The sequence below is a fragment of the Apodemus sylvaticus genome, chromosome 1 (genome assembly GCF_947179515.1).
Source record: "Apodemus sylvaticus chromosome 1, mApoSyl1.1, whole genome shotgun sequence".
Lineage (NCBI taxonomy): Eukaryota > Metazoa > Chordata > Mammalia > Rodentia > Muridae > Apodemus > Apodemus sylvaticus.
Window position 1 is genome coordinate 27,512,096 of NC_067472.1, and position 19,121 is coordinate 27,531,216.

The window sequence follows — 19,121 nt, forward strand, 5'->3', positions numbered from 1 at the left end:
CTTTACCCCCATTCTTCAATTTCTAACTTTACTCAGGAAGAATAACTCAAGCTACCTCCAGTCTCACAGAATACAGTAGTATAGCCTCCTGGCCCCCATAATCTAGAGTATCCTGCTCAGTCCCACTTAGATTGGTGGCTCTAGAATGAGCCAAACAGAAAACACACACACAAAAATCCTTTTCTTCAGACTAGTCAATACAATTCTGTCAGACCAGCTTTCTGGTCAACCACAATCAGAACTAATACTGTTCTTCTAAGGTGCACATTGTATGGGAAGGAGTAAGCTTATGTAGGTGTAGGTCCGTTCCTCTGATTCCTTGCATGTCCAACCTGGACCTTGTTAAACATTGGTAAGCTTTGGAGCTGAGGACAGGGAAGACTGTCTTTTTTTCTTGTCTCTAACAGTCGTTAATAGCATCTGCCTTCCCTCTGCCATCAATGCCTCTATCCTTCCCTGATAGGTATTTGGCAGAAACAGTAGCACTTCCTCTTAGTTCTCTCTGAGGCTCTCTAAAGGTAGGTATAGTTTCAGTTAAAAAAAATCACAATTACTATGATTACTCTTTGCTTACTACAAAATGCACTTATTTCAAAGGTATATGCACCCTGAGTCTCAACAATCGTTTATGCCCCTGTGCCCACACACATTCCTTATAGATTATGTCTGATATCCCTGAGATGCCCAAGTGAAGATATCTTCACACTCTATCTTTACCATCTCTAGGTACCCATTGTTCTTCTCCTATAGATACATATTAGGCAGAGTGTATATCTTGAGAGAGGATGGTTTTCTGTTTGCCCTGCAGTATTTCACAGTAGCAAAAATAAACATTAAATTTTGAGATTTGCTTGCACATGAGAAATGAAAAGAAAACCAAGAAGAACAAACCCCTGCTCATCTGTAAGAATTGTTTCTTGTACCTCAATTGTGAAATGATGAAACGTTTGTAAGGACTTAGGTTTGGGAAAGGGAACAGGAAACTAGAAACTGAAACTTAAAAACAACCAGAAGAGGAAAATGAAACTTACTACTGAGCTCTTCTATGTCCTGCCCACAGCTATGTGTAAACTCTTGACTATGTGCCTGTGGTGTCAGTGGGAGCAAGGCATTTCCTGGAGCTTGACAGACCATCTGGGAGAGAAGGGTTTTTTCCACAAAGTGTCTAGGGTACTCTATAGTGGTTTCTGGGGACACATGAAAAAAAAACAATTCCAAAATATCTTGAAAGAAACAATAGTTGTTTCCCTCTCTGAGTGCTGTGTGGGACAGAGTTCTTAATCCTGGTTTTCATTCTCTATGTTCATGTTACTAGCTCTGGAGTTTTCCCGGAGGTTAGTTGCACCAATGTTTTCACTTTTATGCTACACTGAATTCAAGTAGCAAAAGACCATGGGGATTCACTATGTTGTTTTGCTCCTAGAGGTCTGTGATGATCATTTACTTTATACCCAGTTCTGGAATGGAACAAGTAATATGTTTATAACTGCTTCCTGGGTTGGAGAACAGATATGTGTTTAAATCAAAGAATTCTGCTCTGAATTTTGAAGTAGTGTAGAAGCAGATGGAGGTAGAGAAAACCAATTCTTAGATAAAGATTTGCTGATCAACTTAAAGATTTGCTTAAAGAGTGGTTTTCACTGCTTGTTTGCTAAACATGGCATGAATGTAGTTAGCTGTGGAATTCTGACTTGTTATTTTACTTAGCAACTGGCAATTTTTAATGGCATGAGAGGTAAGGACACACCTGTTAGATCCTCTGCATTTGCCTTAAGCCTATGCTTTGGAAGGCTTCAGTTAGCGAAGCCACAAAAAAGGATATAGTTTTCATAGATGTCATTTCATTTTGTGGTTCACAGCTCAATGCCTGGTTTAGGTCCATTGGGACTTGAAACAGTAATATATCAGCCTTCATCATTTTCCTTCTTGGCTCTGATTAATAGAAAAGTGTGGACTGTACATCTATCTATGATATGTGTCTTGATATTAAAGAAGTTGCTATAGCAGTGCAGAAAATCTCTGAGTATCAGAAGTGGTTAAGTCAGGCAAAGGGCACACAGACCCTCTTGTTTCCTCTTTGAAGAATATAGGAAGTTGTGGTTGACTGGGTGGTTGATTGATTGATTGACTGACATATCAATTGATTTTCTCTCTCTTTCTCCCTCTTTGTTGCTTTCAGTCAGCTTTGTGTGTACATGTGTGCACATGGGTACATACATGCATGCCTCTGTGCGTGTGTATGTGTGCATATGTATATATGTTTGCTTGTGTATCCTTTTGCACAGAATAGAAAAGAGGGCAAACCATTCACTGGAGCAGTATCAACTATGGGTCACAGTTTTTGACTAGATATTTACATCTTAAAACTTATTGTGGCTTATTAGACAGATCCTTTTAAATACAGAACTGGAAGAAGTCATCTGGGAGAGAGAGGTCCTCCTTTGAAAGGTATCCTCTCACCCCACTCTGCACATACCATACTAAGAAACAGCACTGAAGAAGCATTCTAGACTCTGGGCTTGGATGTGTCTAGGTGTTTCATTTGAGCCTGAAAATGGAAATATCTTCATTACCTTGGATTGCTCAGACTAGAACTGTAGCATCTGTACAGGAGAATCACCACAACCGCGTAAGGAAGTTCGATTACTATCCTAGTTAACCTGTAAGTAAATCTGGCTTAAAAATATCAATGAAAAAGACCAAGATCACATATCAAATTTGCAGCAAAGTTCAGTAAAGACCTTGGGTAACAATGTCTCCAAGTAGCCCTTTAGCTGTGCTCAGTACAATCAGGGGTGTACAAGGAAAATGAGATAAAAACAGATTAATGTCCTACATTATATGTGAGCTGGGGAGAAGAGAGAAATTCCTCAGGAAATGTTGACTTCAGTTGGCACAAACTCATGTTCAAGACCAAGTCTTACTTATGGGAAACACAGTCTAATTAAAGGCCCCCTTGAAAGAGACCTGTGAGGCATACTTTTACCATAGATAGGAGGGAAGTTAAAACCTTATATGGAAATGTACAGAGGGAAACTGCTCTTAGTCCTTGCTTCTTTGGTTACCTGCCTACAAAACAAGATGCAGAAACTAAGACCATGACTCAGGAACACCTCACTAGGAAGCCTCAGATCCACACCTTTCAAACTTTCTGCTTCCTCTGCTAGTTTGATGGAGAATTACACTAGCCTTGGTCTCAGAAATTTTCAATTAAAGAATGAGCTTGATTTGATGAATATTCTGTGGGATTGTTGTGACTTTGTAGCAGGGGATCTAATGGTACAGCTTAAAACGATGAGGACATGTGAAAAGGACAGTATAGATACAGAATTAGAGGCAAGTATCCACACTTCCCCCAGTGTTCTAGGTTGCATTTGCCCAACTCAGCCTGAATAATACACACCTTGCTACTTACTAGTCATGTGTTCTACTGGCCAATTCAAATAAGGCTATTTGGACCACTGATAAGGTCACAGCTGTAGTCTCAGTGGACGAGGGTAGGAGATTCACAAGATGATATACATGATGTGAACTTGTTTTCAGATGAACACCTTAAAAAAGCCAATCAATATCATTTGCCTCAAATTCCCTTTCTAATATTCTCTTACACATAAACCTTGGCCTTATTGGTATATATGATCTTAACCAAATAATAGGGCATGTTCCATGGAAGTATGCATCCCTACCTCTTCTCTTCTTGCTTCAACAATGGATGTAAAATCTCAGTTTGGCCCTGACACAAAGACTACATGGAGCCAGCACGAACATGGATTCCCACAACAATCTCATTAGCTTCCTAAATCAAGCATGCCTTTGCTGCTGGTATTTCCAACTCTAATAAGCCCACATAAAAAAAAAAACTACACAGTCCAGTAATTATAGTTATAGCTTTAGGGATAGATTGGGCAGATCTAACACTATACTAGCTTATTTCCGAGCTCTAAGACCCCTTTTCATTGTGGTTTCTGTTGGCCATGTGGTTTGGTCCATTGTGGTTTCTCCTCCTCTTTCTCTATGCTTTCTCCTTCCTTTCCTGTACTCCCCCCTCTCTTGCTACCTGTCTCCCCACAGTTGACCCTCGAGTCCCACCTTTCACCTTCCCTGCCTAATCTCCAGCTCTAGCCATTATTGACTAATAAAAATGGGGAAAAGTTTCATATGACATCACCAGAGTACATGATGGACTGCTCCTGGGGTGTTGGGTAGGGGAACCACACTTGAAGAAGCAGAATTAACACCACAATTCAAACAACACCAGACCACCCCATCATACTTCCTTATTATCAAACCAGAGACAGCCCTCTCTAGGTTTTTCTTCTTTCTGCTGGAACCCTGCCAGCTTCTCTTGGGAATTGAGGGTGTAGCAAACCTGGAATTGAAGGTGTGGCAAACCGGGTGGAAATCCTCAAATATATAAATTCCTTGCTCTAACTGGGATCCTTAGAACATCTTTGATTGAGTTTGGAAGAGTCTCTTGACCTGAATCAAAGTCCTGTGGAGCAACTTCTATCTCCCAGCAACATGAAGTAAAGGCTTTGTCTTCTTTGCTTGCCTTCTTTCTGTGTATCTTGACACTATAAACTTAGAGCCTTAACTGACCTGTTCCCTTCCTTCTATGGAGTCACCCTGTTCAAGGTCTAATGTTGATAGGTTTCCACAGACTGCTAAGTGGTAAGGTTTTGGGTAAGAGGCAAACAAAGACTATAGTATAATTACCATAGGCCTCATGAGGGAGGAGAAAGGAGATTCTTTAGGTCTAGAATGGTCCTGACCTCTAGATCTCAAAAGGAGCATCTCTGGAACCTTGGAGGACACCTCAAGTACTATCAATGCCAAGGGCAGCTTGCTGGACCCTCACAAAACAGCGTCAAGACTTTTCTCCTTGCCTGGACCAATTTCTAAGGTTCTGTAACCAAGTGAGTGAAGCAAAAAGTAGGTGAAAAATGAAATCAAAGAGATCTAGATAAATAAGTACCTGGCCTCAGCTTCCCCATGTGTGAGAAATAAAGCATGGATTCAAGTGGTGCAGAGGGGTAGGATGAGGATGAATGTAAATGTGAGTTCCTGCCTGTATCAGCCTGCTCAGTAAAGGCAGCAGTGCTCTTAAAGAACTAAATCAAAAGGAGGAACCACTCAATAGAATTCTAACACAGTGGCAATTTTCCAAGGGCAAGCATACAGATGTTCATGAAAGGACAGAGGCTTGTGCCTGAGCAGAGACTGCCACGTAGATAGAAGAGAATGTTGGTTGCAGAGCAGTGGGGCAAGGAGGGGAGGCAGGGTGTCATAGGATTAGTTGATTGAATCTCAGTGGAAAGAAGAAGAAGAAGAAGCTACTTTCAAGATGATCATTTTGTATTATTTCTTTTCATTATTTTTTTTTGGATAGGTCAGAAGTTTCTTTAAAATGCATACATTTTAATTGATGTGTGTGTTTTGATTGCATGAGTTTATGTGTATCACATGCCCACAGGTTCCATAAAGGCCAATAGTCAACAAATTCCCTGGAAATGAGTTATAGGTAGTTTTGACCAACCTGATGTAGGTTCTGGGAACTACACCAGGGTCCGCAGGGAAAGCAGTAAGTGTTGTTCGCTACTGAGCCATCTCTCTCTGTCATCCAGATCAGACTTCTATTGTTATGATAAGGTTATGAAAATATATTTACTCCAATACATATTTTTCACAAAATCAGCACTGCTCAGAGGAAGCTTATGTGGCAGTACAAGTCAGTTGCTGGAAATGCTACTTCCCAGGTTCCAACCCCAGAACTGGACACTCAAAAGCTCTAGAATATGCTCAGCAATCTGGATAAACTGACACTTCCAGAGCTACAATTGAAATGCTAGACATGAAGGCTGCATGATTAGAAATCTTAGGATTGTGATGTTTGGATTCTAGAAAACACACTCCCTCTTCTTTACTGGTTTGTTTAGATGTAGTAAACTGCAGCCAACTTTGACACAGCAGGAAGGTAAAACCCTCAGCCTAGTTTTAGGCAGCCATTTATAGAGGCAAAAAGAGAGTGTCTAGCCTGATAAATATCTGATGGCGGGGGGCGGGGGGGGGGGCGGTTATGACATTTACATAAAGTACTGATGTTGGGAGTGTGACCATAAACTCAACTTCTGTTCATTTTTTGGATGATTGGTTGTTAGGAAGTGAAATACCAGGCACAGGCTTGTAACCTGGAGGTACAGATCTGTTGGGGAATAACCTGGAAATCAGTGTTAGACACAGGTTTGTTGAGCATTAAGCTGGAAACTGTGGTAGACACAAGTCTTATTGGGGCATAGTGTGTAAACTGTTGCTAAGCCCTGGACTGTTAGTTAACCTGAGTTTAACCTTTGGTCATGATCTCTAAGATGGAGTCTGACACCAAACGTTTTGGTCTCTTACCAGCTGGGCCATCGCTCAGGCAGCTGAGCATGGGTCACATATTTTGAAGACTTGGACGATTCATCCACAAATATGTTTGTAGCTCGAGAGTAACAGACATCTATGTGGAAATGTTCTCTGGGAAGTGTCTGTTCTCATCACCCTTGGATGAGGTGAGCAGAGACATTTGGGACAAAAACTTTCCCCAGTGGCAACCAGCTTTAGCTTATTGAGACAACTTGCTCAACTATCAAAGAAATATATTTGTTTACCCATAGTGTTTTTAAATAAAGGACACCACAGAAAACCTATTAGAAGAGAACCTCTTGGTCATAATCCCCAAGTATTATGCTTCCACATTGGTGATAGGAAATAATTGCTGTGGTTGTTGAAGATATGGTTAGCCATCCTTCAATAAGCTAAAGAATCATGTGACCTTGAATCATTCAATAAGAAAAGCAGGACTTACATTTGACTTGGTACTGTGTCAGCTTTATTCTGGGGTTCTTTACTTTCACACACTCATTGGAGAAAGGAGGTATCAACACATCCTCTACTCCAGTGTAGGCTTTTAGGAAAGTCATATAGGACTGGGGCCTTGAAAATCTCTCCCAGACCTGCAAGTCCTGTTTGTGCAAGCATCTTGTTGAGATTACATAAGTGCAGCAGCCTCCTGAGGCCTAGCACACACATACCTTCCAGCAGGCTTCCTGGTCCTCTGGCATGTATAAACTTTGAGGTCACTCTTGGTTGATATTTCCTGATTTGTAGGTCTCATTGATGTCTTTGTTAGGGAATCTAGCACTGTGATGAAGAGTATGGGGAAAAGCAACTTGGGCAGAATGGGTTGTAGTCCATCATGGGGGGCAGACACAGTAGGATGTCAAGGTAGGAATCCAGAGACAGGAACTGAAATAGAGTCCATGGAGATCATGGCCCTGCCATGCTCCTCTTGACTTGCTCACATTTTCAGCTATTAGAGCTCAGGAACAACTGCCCAGGCATGGCCCCACCCATAATAGGATGGTACTTACCACATCAATCAGCAACTTGGAAAATGCCTCAGAGACTTGACTACTATTCCGTCCTAATTTTCTCCATGAAGACTCTTTTCTAAGTAACTCTAATTTTTGTGTGAAGATAGTTTATAGCTCCCAAATATGGCTTAAACTCTATTGATATTAATGAAAGCATTATTTTAATTAATATTTACAATTTTTACCAAATAGTAGCATTAAGTAAGTGCATTTTTCAAATTATGTAAAATTAATTTCCTATGCAAGATTAATACACACAGGGATATAAACAGGAAGTGTGTTTGGTGACTTAAAATGATGGTTGATTCTGAGTACACTTACTATGTAAAGGTATCACAAACTGGTGTCTGTTTTTACAGTGTAGACCCTCATAGAAGTCTCATGTATTCCAGCCTGGTTGAGCTGAGATGCCACTTCACATGGGAATTGGTTATAGAAGATGTGGACATGCCTGATTTGGAAGGAAGAATCACAGAGACTGAGTTCCTTGATATCAACTATAGGATCGGGATGCACAACCTCCTGGCCTACGTGAGACACCTGAAAGGCCAGCACGATGAGGCCCTACAGAGCTTGAGAGAAGCTGAAGCCTTGGTCCAGGGAGAGCAGTTGGGCAAGAGAAGCCTGGTGACCTGGGGCAACTGTGCCTGGGTGCATTACCACAGGGGCAGCTTGGCCGAAGCCCAGATCTACCTGGACAGGGTAGAGAATGTCTGCAGGGAATTTTTAAGTCCCTTTCGATACAGAATGGACTGTGCTGAGATGGACTGTGAGGAAGGCTGGGCCTTGCTGAAGTGTGGGAAAAATATTATGAACGAGCCCTGGCCTGCTTCTCAAAGGCACTGGAAGTGGATCCTGAAAACCCTGAGTACAACACAGGCTATGCAGTGGTAGCCTATCGCCGGGATCACCATGAGGGCACTTCTCTAGAACCCTTAAGGAAGGCTGCCAGGTTAAATCCAGGAGATGCATACATAAAAGTTCTCCTTGCCCTAAAGCTTCAGAATTTAGGCCAAACCGATGAAGCAGAAAGACACATTGAGGAAACTCTGCCCAGAATAATCTGTCAGACCTATCTCTTTGTATATGTAGGCAAATTTTACCGAAGGAAAGGTTTTGTGGAAGAAGCTTTAAGCTTCCTTGAGAGAGCCTTGCAGGCACAACCTTTCTCCACCTTCTTTCACTTCCAGATTGGCCTTTGCCATAAGACACGACTGATTCAAATAAAGAAAGCTACAAAAATGAAACCGATAGGGGAGGATAGAGAAAGAGCAGACCAATGCATTGATTCTGCTATATATTAACTTTAAAAAGACTTTAGAACTGAAACCCACATATGAGATAGCTTATGTTAATCTGGCTGAAATGTACTTAGAGAGTGGTCAACTAAAAGATGCAGAGGACAATTTTCAAAAAGTGTTAAGCATGAGTAACTTGGAAGATCATATGCAGCAAGATATTCACTTACGCTATGGCAACTTCCAACAATTCCATAAGAAATCAGAAGAGACAGCAATCACACATTACTTAAAAGGCTTGAAAATACAGGTGAATTCTCACTCCAGGGATAAACTTCTCAGGGCTTTGGAGAAGCTGGCTAAAAGACGCATTGACCAGAATGTTGATGTCGTGGGAAGCTTGAGCCTCCTCGGGTTTGTCTATAGACTGAAAGGGGACACAAGCGAAGCCATGTCATGCTATGAGAAGGCCCTCAGGCTCACAGGAGCAGTGAACACTGAGTTTTGAGGTAGAGCTTATTAAGTGTCTTATGAAGTGTGAGTATGACTCCCTAGTCTTTTACAGCTGTTGACTTAACTATATAGAACCCAAAGAAACAAGATGTAGATGATGCCTTTGCTATTTCTTGCCTTTCTGTAGCCATTATTTTTTTTCACAGACCTGTAAGTTTGTGACAGTAGTGCCAATTCTCCTGCCACACATTGCTGCACATTTTTGTTATAAGTGTGCCTTTGGCATGCATGACCTATACCATCAGTCCTCCAGTATTCTGATCAATGGACACTTAACACATTAAAGCTTATGTTTCATGTGATTTCCTAAACTTCGGCAACATCTGAGGGCAAAATAAATGAGCAAAGGTGAGCATTAAAAGGAGAGGAACTCAAGATATTCTTACAATATTTCAGTCCATATTTCTATTTCATAGGATTTACTGGGAATTATTACTTGGAAGCTAAAAATAATTAAGAAATAATAATTTGCAAAAATAAATAAATAAATAAATAATAAAATTTAAAAAAATTAAAAAAAATTTTGTAGTCACAGGTTATGCAAAACAAAGGAATAACATTTCAATAAGATAGCTGTTGAATAATGTTTTTCCCTTAGATGTGGAACAAAATTCTAGAAATAATATCTTAAATATATTCTTAAATGTTTTCCTAGTTAATTTCGTATGTGGAAACTTATTAGGAGGTATGTATGTGGGGGGAAGGCCCTGACAATATACAGATCTATTTCCCTAGATTTAGAACTGTGCAAAAACTATGTACAACATGCAGCCTCTGATAGACCCAAAACACACTAATCAAGAATTGCATCTTTGGAGGGAGCTTGAGATTGAACAAATTTAAGAATTTGCATATTTAAAGAATAAGCATGGGTAATAACACATTTCTATCTCAAGATGAAAAGTGGCAGTCAAACTTAGATTGCATGGTATGTCTTAGGTCAGACTGAACAATACAGCAAGACCCTATCTTAAAAAGCTACTTATAGAAGCATGACAATGGAAGATGAAGACAATAATACTGAGAATTAGTGAATGAGTAGATTCTGAGAGTTCTTACTCTGAAAAAAAAATGATTGCTGAAGGTAATTCACATTCATAGAGTGATGCAGCCATTCCACAGCTAATACATATATCAGGTCATCATGCCCCAGCATAGGTAGATGCAATTTTAATTAAATCAATCATATTTATATTTAAAATGAGAGGCTAATATAAGAAATCATATCACAATAAATAAATGTACCCTGTAGGCCCTCTTGTCACAGACCCCCATCTGTCATCATTAATTGAATAATTCTAATAAGATGCTTCATCCTTGTGGCACATGTCCCTCAACATCATCATTCTTGCTTATTATAGGACAGGCATGGTAAAATTGAAAAAAATATAAACACAGCAATAACACAATTCACAGAAGCCTGTATGAAGAAGATTATGCCATCTCAAACAGAATTGTTACTAGCTCATAATGGTTTCTCATTGTAGAATACTAGTTTAGAAGGTGTTAGATAGCACATCTGAGAGTATAGGACTCCAAGAGCTTTCATATATAGATCTTTTCTCAGTACAAAATTTCAGTAGATGAAGAAGACACAGTAATTGCCTTATTCTAACAACGCATATATACAGAGGGAAATAAAGGTGAACTGTTTTAATTATAGGAAACTATCACAAATCTGCAACATATAAAATTATTCATTTTTTTTAGAAATTAGTTGAAAAGATAGCTGAGTTTGGGTTGAGAGTTTTTTATACCAGTTCTTTTGGGATTTTTTCCCCCTGTACACTAGAATTTTTCCCCCTGTAAACTCTATATCTCCCTCTCTCTTATTCTTTCACTATATTTCCTGTCATCCATCCCAATCCCTCCTTTTGTTCCTGTGTATCCATCTGTCTACCATCTCTCTATACACCATCTTTATATGTATGTATGTATGTGTGTGTGAAGATATATATATTTAATATATAAATATATATAAATATATATCCATTTACCTATCTATCTACATGTCCATCCATGCATTGATCAATCTATGTATCTATGTATGTATGTATGTATGTATGTATGTATGTATCTATCTATCTATCTATCTATCTATCTATCTATCTATCTATCTATCTATCTATTTATGTTGTAGCACACGCATGCTCAGTATGAGTATGGAAACTTGTTTGTGAACGATTTCAGGGCTTATCATTTGGTATTGCACAACCAACTAGTGTACTCTTCCTGGGGAATATTATAGTACCCATTATCACCATCCTTTATTTGCTTATAGTTCTTTGTCTAAGGTTGAGAACACCTGAGCTTTTTCACTTCAGCATATCCATTCGTGTGGTCCTTGTCCACTCATGTTTGAACAGTTAAGTTGGGGACTTTGTGGGGATGGTGCTTCTGACATTTACAGGAGACACAACCTCATACAAAACTTATTATTGATTTTGCCTTTTATTTTTATTTTTTCCACTTTCTCTTCTGCAATGATCCCCAATCCTCAGGTGCAGGACCGATGATAATGATGTATATGTTGGAACTAGGCTTTATACCTCTACATTTTGATTGACTGGTTATAGATTTCTAAAATGTTAGCTTTCTGTTTGTTACAAAGTCAATTTTCTTCATGAAGAGAAAGAACTATACTCCTTCATCTATATAAGGATGGATGTTTGAAAGTAGTTAGGGATTAAGCTGGTTTAGTAACATGGAAGTTGTAGGAGCTCCTCAAAGATCTGTTTTGTCACTAGTCCTAATAGTTGAGCAAGGTTATATATCTAGGCAAGGGTTCCCTCTTGTTGGTCAAGCCTTTAGATCCATTTGAGAACTGTTGGTTACTATCAAGGCATGCACACTACTATTGCATCCTTAGGGTTATCCTAGAGCCATGCTGGATGTTGTTGTGGTTTACAAGCAGCACAGCTGGGTGGCACTATTCCATGTTTCCCTTTTCTGGAAGCTTGAACAGCACCTTACTGTAAATGCTACTTCTCAGGTAGGAGGCTTTCAGATCAGATCCAACTTGGGTCTCCTAAGCCCTAAGGCTAAAGTGCATGGTGTTTTCAACAATAAGAATTTAATTTCCTACCTTCAGGAGGCAATCAGGAGCAACAATTGTATACTAAATGTTTTGGGAGTGCTTTAGATAACCCTGACTTACAATTCAAAGGGGGATTATCATGACTGATACTGGACTTTGTGTAAGTCTATGGTTCTTTGACAGGAACATTATCAAATCAAAAGAAAATGAAATTTTTCATTTAAACTCTGTATCTGCACACTGACTTACATGGATTATAGTCATTTCCAGTCCACACTTACAGAGGTGGGGAATCCTCTGGGTATATGCCCAGGAGTGGTATAGCAGGATCTTCTGGAAGTGAGGTGCCCAGTTTTCGGAGGAACTGCCAGACTGATTTCCAGAGTGGTTGTACCAATTTGCAACCCCACCAGCAGTGGAGGAGTGTTCCTCTTTCTCCACACCCTCTCCAACACCTGCTGTCTCCTGAATTTTTAATCTTAGCCATTCTGACTGGTGTAAGATGAAATCTTAGGGTTTATATATATAAATATATATATGAATGTTTTAAGTTATTTCTTTTTTAGATGTACTCTTCATATATATATATATATACATTTATATGTGTATATATACATAAATATGTGTGAGTATACTATTGCTGTCTTCAGACACACAGGAAGAGGGCCACAAGTTAATCATCTACAAACGCTAATTGTGATTCAGGACACAAGCATAGTGTAATTTGAGAGACTGTGATTCTTTATACCTCTTCTAGTTTACAGGGGAGCAGATGCACATCAGGAAGAAAAGGGCCCTGAAAATGTGCTTCCCACCTCTAATGAAACAAAGTTCAAAGCTGAGCATGGTCATGCACATTCTCAGCTCCAGCACTCAGGAGCAGAATTAGGTGATGTGTGTGCACTTAAGAGGGGTGACCCATGCATCTTGAAGAACATCCCTGCCTTCAGCTCTTCCCTAATTTTGTCCTTATGCAGTCTCAGTATAAAGGGGAATGATGCTGTGTCAGCAGATTCCCACTGTCAATCTGAAGGGATGTATACTTACCATAGAAACACACCTTTGGTTATATCTAGGAAGGTGTCTGAAAATGTTTAACTGTGCAGTAAAATTCTCTCTAAGTGTGGGTGACCCCACACCTTGGGCCACGATCCAAGAATAAATAAATATAAATAAAGCAAGCTGGGCACCAGAATTCACCTGTCTCTATTTCCTCACTAAACACACTGAGACCAGCATGTGCTCTGACCACCATGACTTCACTGAGTGTCCCCTTAAACTCTGAGCTGAAATAAATTAACATTTTCTTCCTTAAGTTGCTTTCATCAGGTCTCTTATCACCAGCACACTAAGCAATGTAACTAAAACAGAGAGACATAATACCCAAATTGGAAAATTTGGTTATGGGAATTTAGACATATGGACATTTACTGTCTAGACACTGAAACACCATCACACACAAAACTGTACATAGAACAAAGATTTTCATGAGACATGCAGGAGGCTTGTACCCAGAATGGTCCAGGTGCCTTCCCACGTCCTTAATTACTCCATTCTTCAACTTCTAACATTTCAGGAGAACTGCTTAAGCAGTTCTGTCTTCACTGCATTCTGGTCTCACAGAATGCAGGGGTATAGACTCCTGGCCAGCATAATCTAGAGTGTCCTGCTCATACCTGCTTAGATTGCTTGCTCTAGATGCTGCCAAACAGAAAACACATCACAGCCTTTTACTCAGGCTAGCCAATAAAGTCCTGGGCAGGTCAGCTTTCTGGTCAACCACATCCAGAACTAATACTGATCTTCTCAGAGGCCCGTTCTGTAGGAAGGAGTAAGCTAATATAGTTGGAGGTCCACGACTTTCATTTCTTGCAACTCTAAACAGAACCTTGCTAAACATTTGTAACCCTTGGAGCTGAGGACAGGGAAGACTGTCTTTTTTCTTAGCTCTCATAGTAGCTAATAGCATCTGCCTTCCCTTTGTCATCAATGTCTCTATCCTTCCCTGATACATATTTCACAGGAACAGTAGCACTCCCACTTAGTTCTCTCTGAGGCTCTCCAAACGCAGGTATAGTTTCAGTTAAGTCAAAAATCACATTTAATATGATTACTCTTTACTTATCACAAAATGCACTTATTTTAAAGGTATATGCACCCTGAGTCTCAACAAGTGTTTATGCCCCTGTGCACACACACACACTCCTTATAGGTTATGACTGACATCCCTGAGATGCCCATGTGCATCTCACACTCTTCCCTTACCATCTCAAGGTAACCATTGTTATTCTTCCATAGCTACAAATTAGGCAGAGTTTATGTTTTGAGAGAGAGTATGGTTTTCTTTTTGTTCTGTGGCCTTTCACATTAGCAAAAATAAACTTTAAACTTTGAGATTTGCTTGATTATGAGAAATGAAAAGAAAACCAAGAAGAGCAAACCCCTGATCATCTGTAAGAATTGGTTTTTGTACCTCAATCATGAAGTGATCACACATCTCAGCAACACAAAGTGAGCATGCAGTACTGATTCCAAGTCTCACACTACCTGCTGGAGTAAGAATAGTTCCTTTGAATAAGCACACACACACACACACACACACACACACACAAACACATCCACACTTCCCTGGGTATTCTAGGCTCCATTTAGCCATCATGATCTGATTATTAAGCACATCTTCTACTGGCCAAATAAAATAAGGTTGTTTGGACCACTGATAAGGACATGGTGGCAGTCTCAGTGGACAAAGGAAGGAAATCCAAAACAATGGTAGGAAATTCACAGGAGTATATACCTGATGTGAACTTTTTTGTTTTAGACAACATCAAAAAAAATGTGGAAAAAACAAACACCCACAATATCAATCTGCCACAAATTCTCTCTCCAGTGTTTCACTCAGGAATTGAGGATGTGACAAACTGTGTGGTAATCCTTCAATATATAAATTGTTTATCCTAGAGTCCCTAGAGCTGCTTTGATTATGTTTGGAAGAATTAATTCTTGGCCCGAATTAAAGTGCTAAGGAACAACTTCTGTCTCCCAGCAACATGAGGTAAAGGCTTTCTCTTCTTTGCTCACCTTATTTCTGCATGTGTTGACACTCTAAACTTAGAGCCTTGACTGACCTGTTCCTGGGTATGCTTCCTCCTAATGGAGTCATCCTGTTTCTGGTTCTGATGGGGATAGGTTTCCACAGTCTGCTCAGTGGGGAAGGTTTGGGGTAAGAGGAAAACCCAAGATTGCATAATTACCATAGGCCTTGAAGGGGGAGGGGAAGGGAGATTCAGTAGGACTAGAAGGGTCCTGAGGCTGAGATTTCAGAAGGAGCTCATGTAGAACCTTGGAGGACAAACCAAGTACTATCAATGCCAAGTGCAGCTTGCTGGTTGCTCGCAGAAGAGCATCAAGACTTTCCCCTTTCTGGAGATGCATTTCTGAGGTTGTGTAACCAAGTGGCTGAAGCCAAGAGAAGATAAAAAAAAATAAAATCAAAGAGATCTAGAGAAATAAGTCCTTAGCCTCTGCTTTCCCATGTGCAGGAAATAAAGCATGGATGAAAGTGGTCCAGAGGGGTAGGATGAGGATGAATGAACAGCTGAGCTTCCTGCCTGTTTCAGCCTTCTCAGTAAAGGCAACATCTTTTTTTCCTTTTTCTTCCTTTTTAATCTTTTCCTCCGTTTTTTAATTGGATATTTTCTTTACTTACCTTTCAAATGTTTTCCCCTTTTCCGGTTTCCCCCTTCCTGGAAACCCCAACTCCATCCTCCTCCCCCTGATCATATGAGAATGTTCCTTCCCCCACCCCAAACCCACCTACTTGCCCTCAATTTTGCCTACTCTGGGGCATCTATCTAGCCTTCATAGGATCAAGGACCTTTCCTTCCATTGATGCCTGACAAGGAAATCCTCTGCTACATAGGCAGCTGGAGCCATGAGTCCATTTGTACTCCTTGGTTGGTGGCTTAGACTTTGGGAGCTCTGGGGTGTCTGCTTGATTGATACTGTTCTTCTTCCTATGAGGTTACAAACCTCTTCAGCTCCTGCCTTCCTTTCTCTAACTCCTGCATTGGGGACCATGTGCTCAGTTCAATGGTTGGCTGTGAGAATCTGCCTCTGTATTTGCAAGTTTCTGACAGGGACTCAAAAGAGACAGACATATCAGGCTCCTTTCAGAAAGCATTTCTTGGCATCCAGAAAAGTGCCAGGGTTTGGTGAATGTATATGGGATGAATTCCCAGGTGGGACAGTCTCTGGATGACCTTTTCTTCAGTTTCTGCTCTTCACATTATCTCCATATTGACTCCTGTAAGTTCTTTGTTCCCCTTCTCAGAAGAATGGGAGCACCCACTTTGATCTTCTTTCTTGAGCTTCATGTGGTCTGTGAATTGTATTTTGGGTATTCTGAGCTTTTGGGCTAATATCTACTTATCAGTGAGTGCATACCATGTGTGTTCTTTTGTAATTGGGCTACCTCACTCAGGATGATATTTGCTAGTTCTATACATTTGCCTAAGAATTTCATGAATTCATCATTTTTAATAGCTGAGTAGTACTTCATTGTGTAACTAATACAACATTTTCTGTATCCATTCCTCTGTTGAAGGACATCTGAGTTCTTTCCAGCTTCTGGCTATTATAAATAAGGCTTCAATGAACATATTGGAGCATGTGTCTTTATTACATGTTGGAGAGTCTTCTGGGTATATGCCCAGGTGTGGTATAACTGGGTCCTCAGGTCGTACTATGTCCAATTTTCTAAGGAGTGGCCAAACTGATTTCCACAGTGCTTGTACCAGCTTGCAATCCCACCAACAGTAGAAGAGTGTTTGTCTTTCTCCACATCCTCTCTAGCATCTGCTATCACCTGAGTTTTTGATTTTAGCCATTCTGACTGGTGTGAGGTGAAATCTCAGGGTTGTTTTGATTTGCATTTCCCTTATAACTAAGGATGGCCAACATTTATTTAGGTCCTTCTCGACCATCATTCAGAATTCCACAGTTGAGAATTACTTTTGTAGCTCCATACCCCATGTTTAATGGGATTATTTGGTTCTCTGGAGTCTAACTTGTTTTGTTCTTTGTATATATTGGATATTAGCCCTCTGTTGGGTTTAAGATAGGTAAAGATCTTTTCCCAATCTGTTGGTTGCCGTTTTGTCCTATTGACAGTGTTCTTTCCCTTATAGAAGCTTTCCAATTTTATGAGGTCCCATTTGTCAATTCTTGATCTTAGAGCATAAGCTATTTGTGTTCTGTTCAGGAAATTTTCCCCTGTGCCCACGTGCTTCAGGCTCTTCTCTAATTTCTCTTCTATTGGATTCACTGTATCTAGTTTTATATGGAGGTGCTTGACCTACCTGGACTTGAGCTTTGTTCGGGGATCTAACAATGGATCTATTTGCATTCTTCTACATGATGACTACCAGTTGAACTAGCACCATTAGCTGAAAATGCTGTCTTTTTTTCTGTTGGATAGTTATAACTCCTTTATCAAAGATCAAGTGACCATAGGTGTGTGGCTTTGTTTCTGGGTCTTCAATTCTATTCCATTGTTCTACCTGCCTGTCATTGTACTAATACCGTGCAATTTTTATCATTACAGCTCTGTAGTATAGCTTGAGGTCGGGGATGGTGATTCTGCCAGAGGTTCTTTAATTGTTGAGAATAATTTTCTCTATCCTAGGTTTTTCATTATTCCAGATAAATTTGGAAAGTGCTCTTTTTAATTCTATGAAGAATTGAGTTGTAATTTTGATGTGCATTGCATTGAATGGGGTAGATTGATTTAGGCAAGATGGACATTTTTATTATATTAATCCTGTCAAGTCCTGAGCATGAGAGATCTTTTCATCTCCTGAGATCTTTGATTTCTTTCTTCAGAGACTTGAAGTTCTTGTCATACAGATCTTTCACTTGCTTGGTAATAGTCACACCAAGGTATTTTATATTATTTGTGACTATTGCAAAGGGTGTCATTTTCCTAATTACTTTCTTAGCCTCTTTATATTTTGAGTATAGGAAGGCTACTAATTTTTTTGAGTTAATTTTCTATCCAGCCTCTTTGTTGAAGTTGTTTAATTAGCTTAAAGGGTTCTCCGGTGCAGTTTTTGGGGTCACTTAAGTATACTATCGTATCATCTGCAAATAGTGATACTTTGACTTCTTTCTTTCCAATTTGTATCCCTTTGATCTCTTTTTGTTGTCTGATTGCTCTGGCTAGGACTTCGAGTATTATATTGAACAGGTAGGGAAAGATTGGGCAGTGTTCTCTAGTCTCTGGCTTCAGTGGGGTTGCTCCAAGTTTCTCTCCATTTTGTTTGATGTTGGCTATTTGTTTGCTGTGTATTGCTTTTACTATGTTTAGGTATGGGCCTTGAATTCCTGATATTTCCAAGATTTTTATCATGAAGGGGTGTTGGATTTTGTTAAATGCTTTCTCATCATCGAATGAAATGACCATGTTGTTTTTTTTTCTTTGAGTTTGTTTATATAGTGGATTACAATGATGTATTTTTGTATATTTACCTATCCCTGCATCCTTGAAATGAAGCCTACTTCATCATGGTGGATGATCATTTTGATGTGTTCTTGGATTTGGTTAGCAAGAATTTTATTAGGTATTTTTGCATAGATATTCATAAGGGAAATTGGTCTAAAGTTCTCTGTTTTTGTTGGGTCTTTGTGTGGTTTGGGTATCAGAGTAATTATGGCTTCATAGAACGAATTGGGTAGTCTTCCTTCTGTTTCAATTTTGTGGAATAGCTTGAAAAGTATTGGTATTAAGACTTCTTTGAAGGTCTGATAGAATTTTGCATAAAACCCATCTGGTCCTGGGCTTTCTTTGGTTGGGAGACTATTAATGACTGCTTCTATTTCTTGAGGAGTTATGGGAGTGTTTACATCATTTATCTGATC

At 39.7% G+C, this 19,121-nt stretch overlaps 3 protein-coding genes across 15 annotated transcripts in view; 2 read left to right on the forward strand and 1 right to left on the reverse strand.

Annotated features, from left to right (window-relative positions):
- Positions 1–19,121, forward strand: part of LOC127688231 (interferon-induced protein with tetratricopeptide repeats 1-like) — a 180,368-nt gene that overhangs the window by 118,593 nt on the left and 42,654 nt on the right. The gene's annotated exons all lie outside the window — the stretch shown is intronic.
- Ifit2 (interferon induced protein with tetratricopeptide repeats 2) overlaps positions 1–19,121 on the reverse strand; it is a 130,653-nt gene that overhangs the window by 45,015 nt on the left and 66,517 nt on the right. The gene's annotated exons all lie outside the window — the stretch shown is intronic.
- On the forward strand, positions 7,863–9,176 carry LOC127688344 (interferon-induced protein with tetratricopeptide repeats 1-like). The gene is given in 3 exon segments (XM_052186888.1): positions 7,863–8,214; positions 8,217–8,716; positions 8,718–9,176. Coding segments are annotated over 3 exon segments (1,296 nt in total). The 3' UTR covers positions 9,162–9,176.